General features: G+C 32.8%; 1 protein-coding gene across 2 annotated transcripts in view; it reads left to right on the forward strand.

The window, feature by feature from the left end:
* The window catches only part of LOC145256436 (dynein regulatory complex subunit 7-like), a 284,758-nt gene that overhangs the window by 21,921 nt on the left and 243,818 nt on the right, over positions 1–19,019 (forward strand). For both annotated transcript variants that reach the window (XM_080115340.1, XM_080115341.1), the window contains exons 2-4: positions 3,564–3,732; positions 6,138–6,263; positions 18,215–18,409. In XM_080115340.1, the coding sequence (XP_079971466.1) occupies positions 3,564–3,732; positions 6,138–6,263; positions 18,215–18,409 (490 nt within the window). The remainder of the gene's footprint in view (positions 1–3,563; positions 3,733–6,137; positions 6,264–18,214; positions 18,410–19,019) is intronic.

Here is a 19,019-nt window from a genome sequence, read left to right on the forward strand (position 1 = left end):
TTGCATGAATGGTTAAGAAAAATAGAATGCAGACCTTACAAGACCCCTCCCTACCACCCTCAAAGTAACGGGATAGCGGAAAGGATGGTCCAGATGGTAAAGAAGGGCATAAAACATGCGTGCAACAGAAGGAGAAAATCGATGCTTTTCTACCAAGATTATTACTAAGTTATAGAACAATTCCGCAGGCAGGCAGGCGAGAAAGTCCATCTGCCTTAATGGGCAGACAATTAAGGTCCACTTTAACTATGTCATATGCCACAAATCAAAAGATGTGGTACAAAAGAAATAGGAATACAGAAGCCGAGACAGCAGAATTTATTATGCAGAAAAGGACATAATACTGCAATATTAAATAAAGAAAATGGGAACAGTGTTCTAGCCCATGCTGACCAAATAAGATCCCAAGGAGAACAATCGGATGAGGAAATGCCTACAGAGCTGCCCATTATTGATGTAACAGAAGAGTTACTGTAGAATGAGACTGCGGAGGAAGAAGTTGAGAGAGACGAGGAAGAAGTAGAATGGGATAAGGCAGAAGAGGAAGATCAAAAAGGAACACTGCGATTATAGGGAAAGACAGGATAGATCCAGATCTCCAAGGTAAAGGAGAAAGATAAAGGAAGATATTCAGGAGGGCACGAGAAGAAGTACAAGAAGTACTCGCGGCATAAATCCCCTCCATTAGTGGGAAATGTAGTGATATGCAAATTTAGTATAATTTACATGTGAGCAGATAGCTCATACTTATAAACCGACACCAACTAGAACAGGTGGTTTTTGAACGCTTGCTTAGTGTTACACACGACATATCATTTTCTTTTCACTTTTCGGGTGGTATTAACCCTTAAGAGTCATCGCGTCGTGGAGAGAGAAAAGATACTTCAGTCTTGTTGACGGTTGTTAAAAATTTTATCAAAATTAATAGGAGTTTGATCGCATCTTTAAAACACATTTTGTAAGGTTAATTTGAAGATATTAGAAAATCAAAAAAATGTTACGAAATATCTTATTAAATGATTAAAATCATTACAATTAATGATGATTAAAATTACAATTAATGATGATTAAACTCACTAAAAACAAACAGAAAATCTCCAAATTTAAAATTTTTATTGACGTCCCAGTTAATTCATCACGCCTATAAAATATACTCCATAACAAAAAATATTATCTTCGTGTCCACTAACTCCACACATCTGATTACTTTTTCTTTGAGCAAGAAAAATTGTGATTATTATGAACTAGCAGGGTTACCCGATGTTGCTCGGAGGAAAAGTGTAAAATATTTCTATGAAAACTTCTACCTCTCTATCTTTCTCTCTTTCCACACTCCTGTTTCTACCTTCCTTTCTCCAAACCCCTCATTTTCTTCCGTCCTAGTTAGACATACACATACACATACACATATGCACAGATAATTGGAGAGAACTTGAATGCTTACTGGAGAGAACTTGAATGCCTACTGGAGAGTACTTGAATGCCTACTAGACACTGTCCTCGAGTGTCTAAGGTCTCTCTGTACAGGGGTTTGTCAGAACAATCTGGCATGAGGATACTCTTTCCATTGAAGTAAACCCTGACCAAATATTCAAAATCACATAGTATTCGCTGCCCAAATAGGATCTCCTCGCCATGGCTAACCCATATTAGCTTTTACTAGGAATGGTGCACCTTCTCCAAGTGATGTTACCTCAAGTAACAGCACGAAACTGGATACTCCACCAGACTAGATAAATTCTTGTCCTGGAATTCAGTAAGACCAAGAGACCAAAATAAAAGATATAATACAATATATGAAAATAGTCAATTGGGGAGAGGAAAATTATATTCTCAATTTTTTTACTAACTCAGTGTTTGAGAAATAAAGAACTTAAATGGAACATTCGAATATCTATGTATTTCATATAGACTTCAAGTGTTAGTCCCAGGTTGTGGGCCTCTGAGAACTTCGACTGAAATAAAATAAAACAAAAAAGTGATAATTCTCTTTCATATAATAGATTCGCCAAATATGAGTCGGCATTTTATTTCCAAATTACTACATAATAACACTGAAAAACTGATTTCCATCTCCGATAAAACTCGACCCAGTTGATTCTCAGAGAATAAATAAATTTTTCTACATTTTAGATATTATTCATTCGGTCGAAACTCTGATCGAGATAATATCAACTTGAAGGGGCTTTTCTTTAGTAGTTTTGGACTTTTAGCTGGACATATAAACGTACACACAGACTCAATTATGTTTTAAAAAAAAGAAAGAAAGAAGAAAATGGTGCACCAACATCACGAAACAAGATCCAGCAGAAGAAAACTGGCCAAACATTTTAGACAAGAATGTTTTACAAATAAAACAGAATCAGAACACCATCCACTATGATTATTCAATCCCTACAACTATATACCTAAAAAATTGAGCCATAAAACCTGGCATAGTGATATGGGACATGGAGAAGAAAGAAGTAACCTTAGTAGAAGTTGGTGTCCCCAATGATGCTGAGTTAAACAGAGCTAAGATGAAGAAAGATAACGAAATACTGATGTCTTATGTACGACATGAAAAGAAACTGGAATCTTAGGAAGATCTCTATCAATCTAGTAATTATAGGAGTGAACGAACTTGTAAAAAAGAGTTTCGAAACCTACCTGGCAAATATACCCTGTGAACCAAGTGCAAGAGAGATTCAAACAATTACAATTAAAGGGACGATCAGAATCTTAAAAAAAATCTCTCGGTTGAAATATATAAGATAACGAATGAATGTTTGGCATCCAGTAGTATGCCCCGTCTCCAGCTTGAACAAACTAATAAGAAATTGAAAAAAAAAGACATTTACTTTTTATATACTAAATTATTAACATTTTATTTTTTCTATTAGTAAAATAATAATAATATAACTCACATAATACTTTTAACGATACTTACCTCGCACAGTCTGAGTAGGTTGTATTAATACCACTCAAGAGTACATCCTTGACAATCAGTCTGGGCCATCTCTGAGTAGTGGATGGTCGTGTATCTGTCAGGCTGAGGTATGGTTTTGGATAGTCCTAGGGGGTTCATCCTACCAAGTTGTTGCCTACTATCTTTCGGGTGAAGTAAGCTTATTGTTTACTATCTGGCCAAAAATTATGTTATGGGCGCTGGTTTGACTTTCCTTTACTTTCCGACCTTGTGTCACATATTTCTGTGGTGACAAGGAAGTAAATACCTACTTTTATTGATATAACTAAATAATTATTTCAGCTGTAATTATCAAGGTAACGGCCATTTTCATGAAACTGTTTGCTTCTTTCCTAAAAACTGAACTAATGGTAGTCATATAGAATTTGAAGATGATTCGACTGTATTTTTTTCCAGGCATAAGAATATTAAGCAGATTATTGAGTTTAATGTTCGATTTTTGTAAAGGGGGCCAAAGAATAAAAAAACAAACAATTCTAAAGTATTCATGTGATTAAAAAAGTGTAAAATTAAAGTAAAAATAATGAATAACAAATAGAATATTTATTTTGTAAAACTGCTTAATAAATCTTGTTCTCTTTTTGATGTTTTGTAGGAAACGGGAGGAGTTTGATCCGGAAGATTTTCCTCCTAGCTACAGGCAAAACGATTCAAGAGAGAATTTGGTTCTGAAATATGCAGAGAACTTCCGCTCTCAGTATATCCACTTGTATAGAGATAGAAAGCCTTTGTTATTGGCACCAATAAATGAGTGTGGCATTGAGGTAAACTACTACTACTACTACTACTACTACTAGTAATAATAATAATGATAATAATAATAATAATAATAATAATGTGATTTGTATGGTTTAATCGTAGAATTTGCCATTTTGTGATGCTCTGGGCTTGAAAATCTCTAGAGATTGGACCCTGAAGAGATGTTGACTTCTCCTTGTTGGCTGAAATGAAACTTTTCCTTGCTGTCAATTTCAGTTAGTTAACTCAGACGAATGAATCCAGCTGACTACAACATGGTCGTTTTCAAGTCCAATGTAAACAAGTTCTTGTTGAGCCGTCTTCTTAATCAAAGTCTATTATATTTCCACCACTATTGCTTATTATGCTATTGTTTCACCCATCTTACACTCATTATCCTTTATCATCGAGTGGCTTTCAGGCCTTGGTAAGTGATAACTCTCATGTAAAATTTCTTTTTTTCACCAATGTCTTCAATGGAGTTTGTTTGTGTATATGCTCTAATGTCTACATTGCTTGATCAATCGTCAGCAACCACGGTCTAATTTAAAGCATATTTAATTTTGAAATACCTAAGTCAAATGTCAAGGTCATGGAGAACGTGGAAGTCAAACTTTTGGCAGTAACTTTAGTTCTGTTCATCATAGAAACTTGCTACTTGACCCATATTGTAGCCAATGAAGTCCCATATGTTATATGACCTTTTATCTTAATCTTGAAAATAACTTGTGATGAAATTTTAACTTTTGATTTTTCTAAGTTTAATGTATAAAGGTGATACTATTTGATAACAGTAACCGCTCTGCAAAATTTCAATCTGATAAAATGATTTTTGAGTTGTCAACTTTTCTATAGCATAACTTTAGGAATATTTCATACAATGTGGTGAAGTAAGGCCCAGATGAGACTTTGGCCCACCCTTACATTGTCAGGTGGAAGTATGAAGTTTCACGACTGACATGTTATTTTTGACATTTTTATTCCATCCATCAGAGCACGCTGAAAGAGAGAGACAGAGAGGAGGTTAATTTATATCATTAAATTTAGAATACAGTTTCCCTCGGCAAATTTTGATGGAATCTAACTAACAACTCTAAACCTGATGATGCGTGGGAGAGTTATTAGATACCAATCAGGTAACTTATCTTGTTGCCATGTTGTAAGTAGACATTTCCATGGATAATAATATCTCTCATCAGTGGTGGCAGTAGCAGTTAGAGAGATTTTAATATTTTCTACTTATTTCGATTTGTGTCTTACATAATTGAAGCAATTAAAAGAACAACAAATAACTCCATTGTTTGCTCTGGGACTTGGTTTACATTGAACAGCAATTTATAATAAGAAAATCTACAGAAATCACTGCATCTTCCTCTTCCAACATAGGGGTTGAGAAAGCCTTAAAAACAGATGTCCACTCACTTTGACGCTAGGTGTCTGCTCATTTTGAATATTTTCTGCTATAGTGCAAATTCATGTACACGTAGCTCTCACCTCTAACTTAGGTTCTATTGGAAATTTCATTTTTCTTAAATCTAGACTTATGGAGAATTTTCCATTTTTTCAATTATTTTTTATAGCTCTAAGTGTAATATTGTTCTCTGATAGGTTTATGAGAGTAATCGTCAATAGGCAGTAATCAGAAGCTCACAGTATTAATGCTGGAGTCCATCAGGGTCCATCCTAGGCCCAACTTTCTTCCTGATCTGCATTAATGGTCTTCCAAATCATGTTCTCAGATAATTTGTAGACATTTATGCTGACAACACTACAATCTATGGCAACACTTCAAAGGCAGATAATGACTAAGATTTCTCTGATTCTCTCTTTTCTGTCTGATCAGCATAAAGTCTCCTTATTGGTCACAGTTATTTGTTAAGCTGTAATTAGGTTATGGTCCATGATATTCTTACTACATTGATTTGTGGTTTCGCGCCTGACACATGTTTCCTGGCTACGTGCAGCGGCAGAGACGACAAGAGAACAACGGATCCCAATGTTAATTTCTCCTGGATTTTCATCAGAGCTCTGTTAGCTGAATTACGGCCTTATATAGCTTGGTACCAGACATGTGAATTTGAGGAAGGGTTTCCCAAGAACACAAAAAAGAATGACGTTTTTACTTTCACTCTATTGATTTAAGGTTCTGCAGCTGACACGTCTTTTACTTGTTGTATGCAGGGGGTAGAAACGACATGAGAATGACAGATCTTGATGTCGATTCCCCAGAAGTTTCACCAGAGCTTTGACAGTGCTACATTACCGCTGCCCTTACCATGCTAAGGAAAAGTTAGATGACAATGACGATGACAATAATGATGAGTATGATGATGAAGATGATAATGCTGTTTCTGCTGTTGTTGCTGATGATGATTTAAGCATTGATGCAGACACTATTTTTTAATCAATAATTATCATTTTCTTTTTGCAGAAGTTTGTTTGCACCACAGTCCGTCTCACGTTCCTGCCATTTCCTGAATTTCTAGACTGGGACAAAGCTGCTAGTTTTGTGGCCGATTATTTGATATGTGAGATGTTGCAACCACCTTTCGAACTGGTAAGGTATTCTTATTTGATTTTTTATTGAGTAACATTTATAACTTTATTTCAATGGCAAGTACTCGACTGAGCTTCAATCTCTAGTTCATCCTTGTGAGACACTCATAACAAGAACTTCTCTTGCTCTAATATTGAAAAAACAAACAAACAATTTTTCTTTATTCCTTCGTGTCGCTAATGTCTAGCAAAATTTGATCCCAACTCATTTTACTAGTACATATAATTATTATTTCATATAATTACTATTTCATATATCAGGTTGACAAGAAAGTTCCTGCTGTTTTTAATTTTTAAATTCAGATGAACATATCTCGGCTCAAACAAAAATTTATTGATTGAAATAAGCACCATCAGAATCAACATACTTTTGCCAAACAAAACAAGTGTATTTATGCCAGTAAGGGAAAAATCTTGTGTTCTAGTGGCCATGAAATCACTGAAGGCGTTTTTGATATCGCTTAGATTTTTTAAGCATTTCTTATGCAGAAAGTTGTTGAGATGCTTGAAAAAGTGGTAGTCGGTAGGTGAGAAGTCTGGAGAGTATGGCGGATGAGGCAGAGTTTCATAGCCCAATTTGTTCAACTTATGCAGGGTCGGTTTAGCAACATGCGGTCGGGTATTGTCATGGAGGTTGGGCCTTTTCTGTTGACTAATGCTGGGTGTTGTTGTCGAAGTTTCTGATGCATTTCATCCATTTGTTGACAGTACTTCTTTGCTGTAATGGTTTCACCTGCTTTCAATAAACTGTAATGGATGAAACTGGTTGCAGACCATCAAACAGTCAGCATAACCTTATTTTGGTGCAACTCTGGCTTTGGGAAGTGTCGTGGAGCTTTGTTGGTGTCTAACCAATTAGCTGAGCATCGCCAGTTGTCGTAAAAAACCCACTTTCCAATGCAAGTCACAACCCAGTCGAGAAACGATTCATTTTTGTTGCATAAAAGAAGGAAAGATAACAGTTCATAACGGTATTTATTTTGGTTGTCATTCAATTTGTGATGTACCATTTATCAAGTTTTTTGTCTTTCCAATTTCTCTCAAGTGGTTGAAACTCGTTGTATACGTTACGTCTAATTCAGAAGCAAGTTCCTGAACAGTTGTGCATGGATTGGCTTCGACTAAGGCTCTTAATTGATCGTTGTCAACATTTGATGGCCGACAACAATGCTCATCATCTTGAAGACTCTCATCGCCATCACGAAATTTCTTAAACCACCAGTGTGCTGTGCGTTCAGTTGTGGTTCTTGGGCCAAACGCTTCATTGATATTGTGAGCTGTTTCAGCAGCTTTTTAGTCTAGCTTGAATTAAAATAAGAAAATTATTTGAATTTGCTTTTTTTCCATCTTGTATTCAAAGTTTTGAAAAGAAGACATAATTGTTTTAAGACGATTGTAATTTACACGATTAGATAGAGCGAAAAACGCTCTTTAAAATGATATAAAAAGTATTATAACGAAAACCTATTGAAAAATACATCATTTGAAATCAAAATTAAAACTCTGCAAGAACTTTTTTCTCAACCTGATATATATATATATATATATATATATATATATATATATATATATATATATATATACTAGCAAAAGTACCCGTCATTGACTGGGTTCAAAAACAGCCGACAGAAAATGGACTCTGATTTATGAAAGTATGATAGGTTATGAAAAGGAAAGGTTGCTTCGAATTTGGGGGTATCAAAACCAAAGCAAAATATGATGAAAGTAAAAATAAAATAGATAAACCCCATAATTTATTATACCATACCTGTTCACACTGAAACTTATCACAATATTCTGTGGATATATATTAAAAAACCTTGTTAAACTTTGTGACATATTTTCATTCTATGGAGGTCAGGCGCGAACGTACACCCCATAATTTTATTATATCATATTTCTTCAAACTGAAACATAATTATCAAAGTATACTTACGCAGATAGATCTGAAAAGTCTTTATTAAAGTTTGTGCCTATTTCCATTCTATGGAGGCCAGGCGCGAATGCAGGCCCCACAATTTTATTATACCATCCCTATTTAAGTTAAAACATACTTATCAAAGTATTCTTATGTACATCTATATCAAAAACACTTGTAAACGTTTATTTTTAATTTTTTAATTTTTTATTTCCATACTTTGTGGACCAGGCGCAAACGCAGACCCCACAATTTTAATGAACCACCGTGCTGCCAGATCAAACATACCCATTCCTGTGTCTCGATACATCTTCTATCATTATATGTAATCAGTTTTTAAAAATAGTCAACCATATAGGAGCCTGCCTATTCGTGACAACACACACACACACACACAAACACACACACACATTCAGCTTTATATATATATATATATATATATATATATATATATGTCTAAATCTGTATGAATAACAAATCAATACGAAAAATATATAAATGTTTATATCTTTTCTGTATTTATTTCCTGTGTGTTGACGTGTAGGAATACAAAACGTCTTTTGAAAAAACAAGTATGTTTCCTTTAAAAGCACATAATTTTCGACCAATCCTTCGATCTTCCTCAGTGTGAATGATAGAAAACATGAGTGAGCGGGCAGAGTAAGCAGCGGGAGGAGGGGCACGCGTATAGCCGTTAAGGTAAAGATCTATTTGAATATGTCCCTTCCAGCATTTTCGACTTGGAATGGTCAGCAACTTGTGTGGCCTCGATTCAAAACTAAGTCTTTCATAAAAATTTGAATTGGACACCCACGCATTCCACGAACATACTCGTAAATGTGAACATACATGTATATACACTCGCGCACTACATACATATGCTTCTTCACGTACTCATACATACACAGCATATGCTCACCCACTTTTATGGACGTGTTTACATATACAGCTGGAGATTGATGAGCAGATTTAGATGTGAAGTAGAATCTATTGTGGGTCTAGGTTGTCTGGATTGTCTGCACGTACGCACCCACCTACATGCACTCACACACACACACGCACACACACGCACACACACACGCACGTTTATTTATTTTTTTAAAACGCTACTGTAGATTTCGTTAATTCATATATACAAACATATAATGTTGGAAAAAATAAATAAAATGAAGTGAAATAACTAAATAAACAGAGAATATTCTTTTGATCATCATTTACTTAATTTTTTCTATTTTTGTTGAAACATATTAAAATTTATTAAAGTATTCGGATTGTTCTTTTTCTTTCTTCTCCCACACCCATGTATACTCCTATATGCACATATACTCATACATACATACATACATACATACATACATACATACATACATACATACATACATACATACAGTAAGTTTTAGGTATAGGGTGAAAGCATTGTTTTTAAATTAGAAATCATCGCAAAAATTGGAAGCTCGATATGCCGATTAGAGAAATCAGAGGTTAATAACGTTTAATGTTGGAAATGAAACTGAAAGATGTATTGCAATGCTTAAACGAGGAGTTGAATAATGGTAAAAACAACAATAGCAATAATAATACGTACAAATATATATATATATATATTAGTGATAATAATAATAATAGTGATAATAATAATAGTCATAATAACATTGCTATTGTGTGATGTATGGATTTGTCCCTAATTATTTGTTTGTGGTTGTTGAAACATAAACGGAACTCTCGGCCTGTTTCCCCCACGTAATTACCCTTTGTGCATCTAGTGCAATATATTATGTAAACTACATTGGGACTATCGCAAGTGAGCAGAGGGAGTTTAAATTGAGTGTTTGTGCCTGAGGGTGTAAATGTGTTGCTAGTATTAATGTGTTTGCACACTTTGCACCTGGGTTTGTTGCATAATTTGTTTCCTAGTGGTGCACAACTGTTGTATATTTTTGTGGATGTTAGAAGTGACCTTAGATTTTGGTGGCTATCTTCTTGCACTGAGTGGAAGCGTGTTGTATATGGTGTTGAGGGTGGGGTCATGCTGCAGCTGTCTGAATACTTGTTTAAGGGTTTGTGGAGTTTGTCTGTGTTTTTGCTGTAATCAAATACCATTGGTATTTTTGGGGATGATGTGTTACGTTTATATGTGAGTAAATTTATCTTGCTTCTATGTTCTGCTTTCCTAATTGATTCTTTAATTATTCTAAGGGGGTAATTCCTATGAAGGAAGTAGTTGGCCAGAATTCCTACTTGTTTTTCGTACTCGGTCGGGTCTGAGCAGATTCATTTGACACGTAGGCACTGGCTGTATATAATAGATTTTTTTATATTGATAGGGTAGCAACTATTAAAATTAAGGTTACCATGCCCATCGGTGGGTTTTGTGTAGAGTGATGTGGTGATGTGAAACGTCTAAAAATGAGATTTGTGTGGTGGAGTGTTCTGTCGTTAAATTTATGCTGTTGTGACAGCTGTTTATATATTGATAGAAGTCCATCAATGCCTCTTCGCCATGTGGCCAAATGAGAAAGATGTCATCTATGTACCTATAATAGTGTAATGGTTTTAAGTGGTAAGTGTGAATGTATGTGCGTGCGTGTATGTGTGTGTGTGCATATATTCAGGCAACAAGTCATTTTCAAGACGTGTGGCTGAATACAGCAAAGTTTTTTTCTTGATTTTCCTATTAATTTTCTCGACTTGAGCGTTTCTTTTGGTTTCCAGTGGTAAATTGTGTATTATGTAACCAAGTGATTTTTTGTCAGCCATTTCAATCCGTGATCGCCATTAGGAGTATTTTTGTTGTTGTTAAAGAGACTTTTTTTTTCAGTTGTTTTTGTATTAATAATTTATTTTATTTTATTTTTATTTTTATTTATATGTTTGATTTAATTTATTAATCTTAATTAAGTTGTTTGTTAGGTAGAAAACGATAAGAAAGAGGTGTGATCGAGTCTATTTTTTAGTTTATATATATATATATATATATATATATATATATATATATATATATATATTTTCATCTACAGTACTGTTTCGTTGTATCACAACTCATCTATGCGGCTATAGGGGAGTTAAAAAAATAAGATCGATTCTTTAAGAGGAAACTTATCGGGATAATGCAAAGCTTAACAAATTTCTAAAATAAAATATGAAGAAATAAGTAAACAACAATATAAAAATGTATACTAATCCATATAGATTTATTCGTTTATTCGATATAGATTTTACATCAATTAGTATCATAAAAAACTCTTTATATCATAATATTTCAAAGCCTAATGCTTCTCATCAGAAGAGAAGAGATGCTATTATTAGGGATGTGATGTATAGCGATAGCTACATTAGGAGCAAAATAATTGGGCATGAGAGGAAAAGGGTAATATATTGAAACTGTTGGGGGAGGAAAATGGGAGAACTACAGTGATCTATGCGATAGAAAGCTGATACTACAAAATGAAGATAGTCTGTCATGGTAGGGTATGAGGTAAGTGTTTAATATAGGTGTGCCTCTTCGCATCTATACTATCGGGAAGATTATAGGAAAAGTGATTGGACGTAGATACTTTTTTAATCATATGTAGTTAGGGTATATATGTATGTATGCATATATATGTAGATATATATGCATTTATATATATATATATATATGCATTTATATATATATATATATATATATATATATATATATATATATATATATATATATATATATATATATACAGGATGTCCCAAAAGAAGCTGACGAATTTTAAATTTGATTAACTTCCCCTATATTTTCAATACCAATTTTCATATGTAGGTAGATCAGTCTCTTCCTAATTTGTTTTAGATATAGTAAGATATCATAATCTACTTATTCTAATTTTATTTACATTCATTTTACTATGGTATATTTTTCACACGGTCTAATTTTAAAAATGATATTACTCAAATGTCCACCATTTTCATTTTCACACTCTTGTGCTCTCTGCAGGGCATGGTCCAGCACATCACTTAATGTTTCAGGACTTATGGCCCTAATTTTCTCCTCTAATCCCCAAATCCTGCAATTTTGCGTATTTATGATCCCATTCAGATGAAAATAGGCTTAATCGGACATAATGAGTTTTTTGAGAAAGTTTGGATCTCCCTTGGCCAAATCTTTAAATTGCATGGCGTGTTCCAGCCTTTTTTCCGGATCGTTTGGCTGAAGCTCTTGCACCAATTGAATTTTGTATGGAAATTTACCCTCTTCATAAAGCATTCTGTGAAGAGATGATCGAGAGACCCCAATTTGACTTGATCTCCTTCTTACTGATGTGGATGGATCGTCGGCCACACTCTCTGCTAATCTCTGACGATTCTCATCACTTCTTGCCATACTGGGTCTACCAGATTTAGGGAGGTCACATACAGACCCTTGCTCATGAAATCGAGCCACTATAGCTTTTATTGCATTGGGAGTAGGGGAATTTCTTGTGTTGAAGTTTCGTGGAAATTCTCTTTGAGTTTCTGATATTGACTCATTCAACTGAAAATACGACTCTACGATAAATATCCGCTCCTCGGTAGTGTAACGACTCATGATGACCTTGAAAGGGTTACTCTAGGGGTTCTGAAAAAAATAAAAGAAAAATATAAAAAATTAAGAAAGTTATGAATTGTTTTTAACCATCAGCTTCTTTTGGGACATGCTATACATCCATATATATATATATATATATATATATATATATATATATATATATATATATATATATATATATATATATATATATATTTGCCTTAAGGTACTTAAGCTTTTATGTATTTTTATTCTCATATTATTATTATGCTAGTTAAGATGTCGCAGAATGGATCTTGTAATCCTAAACTTACATATTAATAGTTTTTCTTTTTCGATTTTATTATTTAATTCATTTATTTTTTTCATATATTAGAAATAGTAACCGTATTATTTTACATTTTTTTATTATTGGGGAAGTGGTATTATCCACTGGAGAGCCATGTATTAAACAGCTGTCCTGTTTTTAAATCTCAGAAACAGCTACATAGTAAGTAGCTGATGATCTCCGTTTTCTATTTACAAAATTTTAGTTAAGGTTTTCTCTTTCCATCCTCATGTAGTTAAATTCTGTTTTAAAATTGAAGACTTTTGCGAAATCGGCTTATGCAAATGCGAAGTCTTTCTATTTAATAGTTTCAGTAAAGGCTTTTTTTTTCTTCCTTATATAAATGAATTCTCTTTTGTCATTATAAACATTTTTAAAGTTGGATTATGTAGGTGCTAAGTTTGCGATAGGTTAAAGTTAAAAAATTTTTTTTTCCGTCCGGGAATTTAAACTGCATTCTTTATTTTTATTTTTGCATTTTTTTATTCAAAGCTTCTTTAGACTATATATATATATATATATATATATATATATATATATATATATATATATATATATATATATATATATATACTAGAAGAAGTGTTGCCCGGTATTAAACGTAACGTTAATTCCTTAAAAAAAGATGAAGTAAAAAGAAACTAAGACATGTGCATGCGAGTATTATGCTTTTCTAAACAGTTCACTTCTTGTAAGTAAAAACAAATACTCGAGCTGAGATCGAAACCAAAACCTAAAGTCAGTGAGTCAAAGACAATAACCATTAGGCCAGTTTGACACATATTCAAACGGTGTTTTCAAATCTACTTATTCTTAACATAATGTGAACGATACATGTATGCGTAGTCGTGAAACAGTTGACAAGCAGATATAAATCTGATAATCCTCGAGTAAAAATTTTAAAATTTTGATCCCTTAGCAACCCCTTTTTCCGGATGACAACCGATTAAAAAGTTTTCGACATATCTGAATGCCCTATGTACAAAATTCCAAGTCGGCAGATCCAAAAGTCGTTAAGTATATAGGTTTAGAAGTATCCTCACACACATTCTCACTTTTACAGATATATATATATATATATATATATATATATATATATATATATATATATATAGCCAGTAGAGTTTAGTTTCCTAGAAGTACATCCAATGAAACAACATGTGTCCACCAAAGAGTGCTCAATGAGTGAACAGAGCAGGTATATTAAATTTATTTATACAAACATTAATGGCTACACATGTGCATACATGTTTCTGTAATCACCCGCATTGGGGGGATTACGTCTTCAGGCCAAGAATTACCATCGAAAAAAAGGGTTTTCGACGGTAATTCTTGGCCTGAAGACGTAATCCCCCAATGCGGGTGATTACAGAAACATGTATGCACATATGTAGCCATTAATGTTTGTATAAATAAATTTAATATATATATATATATATATATATATATATACACACACTTTTGTATCATTCTTTATGTAAATACAGTCATGTTGCTACGATGTGCAAACCGTTTCGATCATAATAGATCTCATCAGGCAAGGAAAATCAAAAATCAAAAATGGTTCAAGACCATTTTTAATTTTTGAGGAGATATACTTTGCCATGACTGGCATAGAGCGAGGTTAAAAGATTTATAAATTTAAAATTAATTACAAAAATCAAATTTTAATTTAGTAAAATTTGATTTCGTGAATTCATGCCCCCCCCCCCTGTGCATTTTTGTTATACTTCCCCATTATTATTCTCTCTAATTTTTCACTAAATATATCTTTTTAACTTCCTTTCTTCGAATAACATAAAATAAAATGATCGTAGCGAGATATAACTGTAATTTACATGAACAATAAAAAAAAAATGTAGTTTGCTTTCTTTGATTGAGCACTATCAACGGTCTTTGTTGAAATTCAATTACTTTTTGTTTTTTGATATCTCTCTACCTGGAATATATATATATATATATATATATATATATATATATATATATATATATATATTTCATTTTTTCCGATTTTGCGAGTAATTCACTCTGGCAATCTTTTTTTTATTTCGGCTGGCAAGTTGTATATTATGACATCAAGTCATAGGTTTTTTGCCATTTGCTCAAACGCTTTCGATCGGTGATCTCGATTGTCGTCAGGAGTGGTTGTTGTTGTAGTAGTTGTCTAGGATTAGTTAAGTGTATTTATAGTAAACTAGCAAGGCCACCTGGCGTTGCTCGGGACCGTATAAGACAATGAGAAAAATTTTGAACATACCTGTTATTCTTAGGATAAAGGAATTTTTGATGTCTGTGTATCATTTGCCATCAAAGGAATATTTTATCTACCCTAGGACGAGTATTACACAACATATGTATGGAATAATTGTGCCTTCATTGGACAGGACATCTACAGCACGTATGTGGTAAAAAATTTCCTTAGCTAGGGCGGGTTATGTTAAACACATATTTTAAATTATTTAAATAAGTTTATGTTGTGCTAAATTTTTGGTATGTCACAGGTAAGAGTGTGTTTGTTTTTACATGAGAGTGCTATAGTGAAGAAGCACCAGATTCTTTATATAAATATTTTACTACTCGAATATATTACATGATTTTCGATTTTGATAACTTATATGTACGTCACAGATAAGAATTTCTTTGTTTTTCATATGGGTACTTCATTGTATAAGTACCTTATTTCCTGGGTAGGATACTGTAGAAGTACCATTTTTTCTAATTTAAAAATGAACGAACTCGATACTTTTAAGTAATTTTCTGTTGTGCTAAATTTTCTGTGCGTCTAGAGTAAGAATTTGTTTGTTATTTCATCTATTGCTATAGTGAAGAAGCACCTCTTATTTCTCATTTAAAAGTTATGCTATTCGATTATATAATGTGATTTTCGGTTTTAATGACTTTTATGCCGTTCACAGGTAGGATTGGATTTGTATTTCATATGAGTACTATACTACACAAGCACCTTATTTCTTGGGTAGGATAATGTACAAGTACCTTATTTCTAATATATAGATGAAACTACCCGATGATTTTACATAGTTTTCTGTTGTGCGAACTTTTCCGTATGTCAGAGGTGAGTGTTTGTTTTTATAATAGAGTGCTATATTAAAGAAGCACCTTATTTCTTATATACGTGTCATACTACTCGAATATATTACATAATTTTCGGCTTGGATTATTTTTATGTACTTCACGGGTAAGATTTCCTTTATGTAATTTTCTGTTGTGTTACATTTTCTGTATGTCAGGGGTAAGAATTTGTTTGTTTTGTTATCTGGATGCTATAGTAAAGAAGCACCTTATTTCTCATATGTAAGTCGTACTACTTGAATATTAAACTTGATTTTCGGTTTTAATAACTTTCATGTATGTCACAGGTAAGATTTTCTTTGTTTTTTCATGAGTACTATACTACACAAGTTCCTTATTACTTTGATAGAATTTCCTGTACACATAAATACATTCAAAACTGATCATTGTATGTGATTTTTGGAATATGACTATACAAATATAAATACACATATAATACATTAAATTTATAATGATCAGTTAATTAGTTTAGGAGTGAATCCAATACATACAAATATATAAGTATATACATATACTAATCATTCATAATGATCGGTTAATTAGTTTAGGAGTAAATACATAGAAATATATAAGCATATATGTATAATTTAAATTCATAATGATCGGTTAATTAGTTTAGGAGTGTATCCAATGCATGAAAATATATAAAAAAATAAACATATTTAAAATTCATAATGATCTGTTAATTAGTTTAGGGGTGAATCCAAGATATAGAAATATATAAACATATACACATATTTAATATTCTTAATGATCGGTTAATTAGTTTAGGAGCAGATCCAATACAAATGCCATTACTTGATCTATTTATGTGATTTTTGGAACATAACAAATAAGCTAATATATCATATACATTTTGAATATGACATTTTCGTTATGTCAATCAAAAACATTCTGTATTTTTTAAAATAAAAGTGTTTTTGTGCATTTATTACATAATTTTTAAAAATCAAGAATATCGGAATGTAAAAAAAAAAGGAGCTGCTGGAGATCGAAACCGCAACACTTGCGCTAGTAATCAGTCACGCTACCCATTGCACATAAGGGACAACAGCTTCAATAGCGTTGTGAAATATCTTAATACATATATTTCTCTTTTACTCGATGTACGTATGCGCACAATGACGCCATTGTGCTACGCTCGTCAAGGTGCTATTGCTTTCAAGGTTGAACCCTTTTTTGAAGCCCTTAGCAATTATTTTTATCCATTAAATGCTCCTAATAAAATTCTGCACCAAAAAGGCAATATTTTGAGCTATTGCACGCCATCCAACGATCATCCATCTAGGAGGAGATACAATTTGAAAAACGGAGACACACACACACACACACACACACACACACACACACACACACACACACACACACATAGTGAGATTTATATATTAGATTTGTTAATTTGTTCTGTTGCCTATTTATTGTTCTTTGTTTTGTCCGTTTCTTTCCAGTCCAAACAGCTTTTGTCTCCGGCCACAGTTTTGAAATGGCAGAAAGGAAATTACTTTGAATACAGCATATTACTAGGGGCTGGCTACGATGCATATCTAAGTCTAAACGTGGATTCCATAAACAAAGCTTCTTTGCCTGTGGAGCTCTGTTCCATTGGCCTGCTGTCCAGCTGACTACAATATAGTCATCTTCAAGTCCAATGTAAACAAGTTCTTGCTGAGTTGTCCTTTAAATAATCAAATTATGGCAACTTCCCATTACTAACCATTGCTATGCTGTTGGCTTAATGACTACCATAGGCTTATTAACTCTTATCCTCGAGTGGCCTTCGCACCTTGTTAAGTGGTTACTCCGTTGTTAAAAAAAAAGTGGTAGTGATCACATAGGGAAACAATTTTCATGATTTATTTTTTCAAGTAGTTGTAATTCCAAGGGGAAACAACTCATACTTACTCAAGTAGTAGTGATTTTAGAGTGAGATAACTTGTGCTTGTCTTGTTCTGCCTTTTTTTTTTTTTTTTAATTTTGCACGTGTTAATTACTACAGTCCTATGCATTCGGCCATTTTACATTTATTGAGTAAATGTCTGTAATTTCAATTATGCTTTTGTTGTTTCGTCTATTTCTTTCCAGCCCGAACAAATTCTTTCTCCAGCCACAGTTTTGAAACGGCAAAAGGGAAATTGCTTTGAATACAGCATATTACTATGCTCACTTCTTTTAGGAGCTGGCTATGATGCATACGTAGTCAGTGGTTATGCGACACACGAAGTCTGTTCAGCTGAACAAGCGCAACAGATATGTCCGTTTCTGGAAAAAAAGGAAGAGGTAATTGAATTTGTTATTTTCTTTAAAATTTAGGAATAAACTTAAGATTATAACATTGATACTAAACATATGATATCATATATATATGTTGTATAGATTCGAGTAATACATTGAAGTAGATATTGTGCTGTTCTGTTTAATATTTTATTATGTATACTAAAGTATACTGTTATATACAGTTAAATAAGCGTTTATTTGAAGTATGGCATGCTTTGCAAGGTCGCAATCACTTTGCAAAGTTTGCTACTTGAAAAACTTGCAACAAAAATGTTCAATCATAAACATTTCAGTCATAGTTTTATTGTAAACACAAGACAAAAATCTTCGCATTTATTTGTATAAATAGACGAACATCTAAGTAATGTTAATACTAATTGATTTCTCTGAAATAAATATTATTATTAAATAAATATTCTCATTGAATAAATATTATTATTGTCTGAATATTAGTATTGACTAAATATTATTATTTATTCAATTAGTATTGAATAAATATTATTATTGACTAAATATTATTATTGAATAAATATTCTCATTGCATAAATATTATTGACTAGATATTATTATTGACTGAATATTATTATTAAATAAATATTATTATTACATAAAT

The sequence above is a fragment of the Euprymna scolopes genome, chromosome 32, assembly GCF_053919585.1.
Source record: "Euprymna scolopes isolate OS-2025 chromosome 32, ASM5391958v1, whole genome shotgun sequence".
Lineage (NCBI taxonomy): Eukaryota > Metazoa > Mollusca > Cephalopoda > Sepiida > Sepiolidae > Euprymna > Euprymna scolopes.